This window comes from Vespa velutina, chromosome 5 (genome assembly GCF_912470025.1).
Source record: "Vespa velutina chromosome 5, iVesVel2.1, whole genome shotgun sequence".
Lineage (NCBI taxonomy): Eukaryota > Metazoa > Arthropoda > Insecta > Hymenoptera > Vespidae > Vespa > Vespa velutina.
In genome coordinates, this window is record NC_062192.1 from 831,633 (window position 1) to 838,189 (window position 6,557).

The window sequence follows — 6,557 nt, forward strand, 5'->3', positions numbered from 1 at the left end:
CGATGATTACGAAAGTGGTTTCTATACGTAATTTTTTAGATAATTCTAAACGATATAAAAGAAAAATTAAATGAATAAATAAATAAATAAAATGTTCGGTAACAATAATGATCGAACTTTGACCACTTTCATAATTACCAGTACGAATCTTAATATGTCCGATTAAAATTTTTACAGCTTCTTTCGTTTTTTTTTTTTTTTTTTTGGAATTCTTTAAAAATAACAAAAAGAAAAAAGAAACAAAAACAAAAATAAACGAATAAAAATAGCGAAGGATTTTTTCTGTCGACATTAGTTTGGCTAAAGGAGCATCTTTTCGTTTCTTTTCTTTTCTTTTCTTTTTTCATAGATTTTCTTACTCCCTTTTATCTCGCTGTCTCTTATTCGTAATCTCTTTGGCATGTCGTCGTGACAGTGTCCTTGATCGCAAGAGCAAAGTACTTTACTCCATCGTATCGTACTTGACCTTCTTCACTTTGAAATATCGATAGGCCGCATAACCGGTGATAGTTAATAGGACGGCAGCAGCCAAAGTGGAACCAACCGCGACCGGTGCAGTCTCGTCTCCGTTTGCTCGTGCACTTAACGCTGCACAAGAAAACTCAGCGGCAAATTCGTTGTTCTTAAATTTGAACGGTTGAAGCTTCATATTTCTAAACAAACGAATAAATTAATATTTTACACGTCTTATAAAAACGTAAACTTTGTTAGCGTTTCTCATTGACTCGCCTCTAGGTATTTATATGAAAAAAAAAAAAAAAAAAAAAAAAAAAAAAAAAAAAAATATATATATATAAAAAAAATAAAAAAATGTAAATATGTGAATAATTAAAATATAGCTCGGTCATGTATATATATATATATATACACATATACACACATATATATGCATATACCTGAGGATAACGGTGGCGGTATGTTTGCCATCGGTTAAATGAATTTCCGTTTCATTGTCACAAGCATAAGACTTTCCAACGGGTGTTGGAAAAAGCATGGCACTGTGCTTCGAGCCGGTACTCACGCGAACAGTTTTATCTGAAAAATAAAAATACATATAAGAGAGGTAAAATCCTTCTCCTATCTTCTAGCGTTTTTTAATATCATCCCTTGCCATCGTGTTTTCTTAGTAGAATAAATGGATATTTCGTGTGTATCGAACGTAAAAGAAAAAAGAAATATTGAAGAGGTCGAACAAAGTAATAACTTGACTTACTTGGCTGATCTACTAGCTCGAAATGTCGGTCGCTCGAATTGTAGGTCAATTCGATTTTCTCAACGTACCATCGTTCGCCGCCGGGCGTCTGAAAAATAAGTTTTCTCTTTCAATAGAAAACTCTATCTCTTTTATAAAAATGAAATCCTTTTTACAACGAGATTTTCTTTTCTCCCTATTTCTCTATTCTTCATAAACGATTTTCAAAATAAGCAATAGCAATATGTTATCGGGTTTTTAATTAAAGGATAGTTTTTAATTAAAGGCTAGTTTTTAATTAAAAGTTACAATATAATATATTTCTTTTCTATAATATTTATATATTATTTAGAACTAAATTATTCCCACGTCAAATCGATTGTATGACTTTATTTCGTATTTACGAACTTTTTATTGGTATACACATATAAGTGTGCATATATATATATATATATGCACATTATGCAATCACACACACATACACATATATATATATATTTCTATATAGATGCGTACTTGACAAGCGCGAAAATTGTATTTTAAGTATCACTTCGAAAGAATAGGATTGAAGCTTTTCGACGTGCTTTTTATAAGATTTTTCAAAAGTCCTCGAATAACAAAGTAATCATTATTACGTTTTGAACGAACTACACGTTTTTCTTTTACTACGTAAATCCTATAATAATAATAACCATTGCTGAATTTCATTCGAGAATACATTAAATGAAGTAGCGATGAAGGTAAACGAGAGAAAAGCGAGGAGGAGAGAAAAATGAAAAAAAAAAAAAAAAAAGAAAAAAGTCGCGTACCACCTGTGGAATAAAGAATAAGCGAAAAAATAAGAAAAGGAAAGACAACGTAGTGGGAATTAACAAGTAATATGTCATTTTGAAAACTTCTTATCTGTCGGAAGAACGACGATGATGTTGAAATATAAATAACATGTAAAACGATACACGTTTCTATAAATAATATTCGTCGAAACGACTTTACGTTACGCAACGGATAGAATTCGTACTGGAAATAGAACGCGAGTATCGATCTCCAAGAGGACGAAGAAGCTTGCGTCATTACAATTAAGCACAAAAATGATCAACGTGATCAGCGTCGAATAATTTAACGCGTTTTATTAACAAGAAGATTCGAAATAATGATTAACGTAATGAACTTATCATTATATTAAGATATCTATTAACAATTCCATAATATATATATATATATATTTTTTTTTTCGATACCTAATAGAAGCAGAGATATTCGATGACGATAAAAATTTTATTAGGATTTAAAAGGATTATTAAAAAAAGAAAAAAAGAAAAAAAAAGAAATGAAAAAAAATGAGTGTTAATAAAAATTTGTTATAATACCTTGGCGAAGCTCCATAGGAGCATAAAAGCGTTCCACTTCAAGGACATCGTTACCGTATTTTCATTGTCGCAATTTCCTGTGACCATTGCATCGTCGGGCACAAATAAATCTGCCACCTGGGAAATGAGGATAAAGAAAAATTTTACAAACTTTTTCAACGCCTATATGTACAATACATACGTAATGGATATATATATATGTATATTATATTTAAGTGTCGCGTGACTTTCATAAAATTTATATAAATAAATAAGAACGATATTAATGAATGAAACGTAAAGATCATTCTTACTCGATCTTCGCCTAGAACGGTGCGATATTTTATTGCTATAACAGCGTCTGTTTGCAGAAGGATGCAAGCTTGTCCATTAGCTCCGTTCAGACGATAAATCGGATTCTCTCCGGATATGGATCTGTGGTGTGTCGTCATCGGTATCGACGTAGTCGACGTCTTTGTCTCCAAATTCATTGGGGTCAACGCATGGAAAAAAAAAATGAACGATATTACCCTTTGTAAATTATTACAATTAATAACGACATATTATCGTTAACAATAGATGAAAATAGAGGAAAAATCTTTGCGAGTAGTAATAATAAATGGAAGAAAAGAAAGATTAAAAAAGAAAAGAAAAACGAATAGACCAATATCCCTAACTTGATTTCACGAAGCTTTCTCATCCTCGGTTTAATAATGACTGAAACAATAACCAGGATTTAAAGTGAAGGGAGAAATTTAAATTGATTCGCCAGAACGTTTATCCAATTCACCGGTAATTCCTCCTCCTCTCTAATTCCCTAAGCGCAGAGATAATTAATCTTCGTAATCGCGTCCTGATGATTCTCGCATTGTAGAACATGAAGTAAATCTTTCTAGACAAAACGTATGAAATTTTATGTAATGTGTATTAACGACAGTAAGTATATGTGTATATATATATATATATACATTGTATCGCGAACGATCAATTATCATGTTGTATGTTTGAACGTATTGTCAATAGAAATAACGCTTGAGTCGTCGCTCGTCGCTTTCGTGACCGAGGAAAAAGATTGATGAAAGATGTAAATGGCTAACAGAACTGTCTGATAAACAAGGTAACTGATCGTGTTCGAGCAATGCACGTTATATGCCATGTTATTGATATATATATATATATATATATATGTATGAGTGTACTCGTATTTACGAATTAAAAATATATGTGCATTACGAACTGGAAAATATATAATAGTAATAGTAATAGTAATAGTAATAGTAATAGTAATTAATAAATGCCTACGTAAAAGAATATATCATTTGTTTCTAGTAACTAGATTTTCAATCGATCGTTATGTGCATATATATATACATATATACAACATATATATATATATATATATATATATATATATATATATATACTTATTTACAGTATATTGGAATAATTCTATAGCAAGATAGCAAGAAACATTTAGCTCCTTTTAGTTTGATTTATTCAAGAGAAAAGGAGGATCAGAGAGAGAGAGAGAGAGAGAGAGAAATTCTTTGAAGCATTATATATTCAAGAAACAATCGCCTTTTGGTGTACCACGAAAGCTTGATTAAATCTCGTGAATCACTTTGAGAATCGAAATGAAATTAGTGAGAAAATCAGTTCGTGGAATTAGCAGAGAATACTCAAGGTATATTTGCGGTCTATTCTAATCAGATTTGATTCTTAAGGTAAACGTTCATGGAAAAACTAACTGAACGATAAGATACGATGATATTATCAAACGCGTAGGTGTTTCCTCTTGGAAAAGGATAAAATCTATACCTATAAAAAAATATATAGGTATTATTATGTAATAGGTATTATTCGTGTAATCGTACATATATATATATATATATATCTTCATAATTGGAAACCTTATGATCTTTTGTTACGCGAGGAATGGTTAAATTGTAGGGAACGATTTGGGCAAGTCAAACGATTATTTCTCGTCACCTTGGAAACGGTTCGACGTCAATCGGTAATAACGTTTAGAAACAAGAAAGAGAGAGAGAGAGAGAGAGAGAGAGAGAGAGAAAAGGAAATTCACTTGAAGTCGTTGACGCATGTACACGTTGAATATATTATGCAAAATGTAGAAAGAAAAAGGGAAAGAGATTAACTTATTCATGAATGTGCGTGCAGAAGTAGAAGAGTTAAGTAAGTAACTCGGTCCGGACTTCGGAGAGAGAGAGAGAGAGAGAGAGAGAGAGAGAGAGAGAGAGAGAGAGAGAGAGAGAGAGAGAGAGAGAGAGAGACTGCCAGTAGTACGAGTCAATAATTCAGACCGACAGGACGTACATAATCAGAACAGTGTACCGACTTCAATGTACGATGGAACAACAAAATAAAACATTTCGTTATTTCTCCATGTTTTTTCTTCTCTCATTAAATATTACAAAGGATATTATTAAAATCCATAGATATCATTCCGGCGTGTTTCATTTTTTTTTTGTTTTTTTTTTCTTTCGTTTATTTTTTCTTTTTCTTTTTTTTTTTTTTTTTTTTTTTTCATTAAACCTTGAAAAATTTCTTTTACGAATATCTCTCTATCTCCCCTTATAAATTCTATTTTCTATTTCTCATTTTATATTCAATTATGATAAAGATTTCATATTATCGATTAATAATTACGATCATATACTATCCCTATCTTCGTTCGTACTTAATTGTCATTGATATATCGATGTCATTGTTGTTTCATTCATTTTCTTTTTATACATTAAAATCTATCAAAAAGAAAATCTCTATCGAAAGGAAATATATTTGGATACTTACAATTGGCAATCTGGTTCTTTGAGTTGGCAAATCGACTATAGTCTTCGGTATCCTACGTGTCGTATACCTGTGATCTTCCACTTTTAAGGGCGATGTGGTTGGAGTAGGAACACTGAACACGTTGCCCAAGACACACCCTACAGGGAATAGAAAGAGAAATTTCATTAAGCAAAATGAAAGTGGACAAGTAGGGGAAATAAAGTGGAAAGGAGAGAGGATTGGAAGACGGACGGGGAGAGAAAGAGAGAGAGAGAGAGAGAGAGAAAGAAGGTAGAAGGAGGAGGAGGAGGAGGAAGAAGGAGAGGAATACACGCGAGAATGAATTTGCGCGTGACGATGGCTCGTTTTCGGCTTAGGAAGCATAAAATTAAAGCACGTTTCCGTGCTGTGTCGAGGAGAAAGAAAAACATTCGAATAAGGTATTCTCTAAATTTACAAAAAGAGAAAGCGACAAAATATTGTATATTATACAAATAGTCATATATATATATATATATATATATATATATATATATATATATATATATATATATAATATGTCAGATATATATTTCGCGTATAAAGAGATGAGTTCGAATTTGTTTCTTTAAAAAATAAAAAAATAAATTTTTCTGAAAAGGATCTCTTCTAAGAACGCGAATCTTTTCTTTTCTTTCTGCATTCTTTAGAAAAAAGAGAAAGAAAGAAATATATATATATATATATATATATATATATATATATATATATATATATATATATATTATACAGCAGTACTAGTTTTGCCCTTTTTCTTCTCTCTCTTTTTCTCTATTTTATAGAAATATATAGAAAAGTAAGTAAAATGGAAAGACGATCTTGCAGATAATAATTCAAGAAGAGATTGTAAAAGTTATAGATATAGAAGGAGAGAGGAAGAGGAATGGAGATAGGGGTGGGTTGGGAGAAAAAGAGAGAGAAAAAAAGGAAGAAGGAAAAGAAAAGCAGAAAACTCACACAATAGACAGAGTGCTTTGAAGGATTCGCTTCGATGCGCCATGACGACGGACTTCTTTCGATCTTCGCCTTCAAGATTTTTATCCTACGTTGGAAGTAGAAGATAAGGAGGACGAAGAAGAAAAAGAAGAAGAAGAAGAAGAAATAGAAATAGAAAAAGAAGGGGGGGAGGAAGACAAAAAAGAGAAAAATATTTTTAACGTAGACTAATAAGATAAATTAAGATAGATAGA

The 6,557-nt window shown here is 31.3% G+C and overlaps 1 protein-coding gene across 2 annotated transcripts; it reads right to left on the bottom strand.

Annotated features, from left to right (window-relative positions):
* Nucleotides 1–48: 48 nt before the first annotated feature.
* On the bottom strand, nt 49–6,557 carry LOC124949250. Of its 2 annotated transcripts, none has more exons than XM_047494039.1 (7): nt 6,325–6,557; nt 5,350–5,486; nt 2,853–3,035; nt 2,560–2,676; nt 1,214–1,301; nt 897–1,035; nt 49–653 (listed from the first exon to the last, which is right to left on the bottom strand). In XM_047494039.1, the coding sequence occupies exons 1-7, from the start codon at nt 6,365–6,367 to the stop codon at nt 443–445; spliced, it is 918 nt and encodes a 305-aa protein (XP_047349995.1). In that variant the 5' UTR covers nt 6,368–6,557; the 3' UTR covers nt 49–442. The 2 variants fall into 2 exon arrangements, with proteins under 2 accessions (XP_047349995.1, XP_047349994.1); XM_047494038.1 differs by having other exon boundaries at nt 2,853–3,041.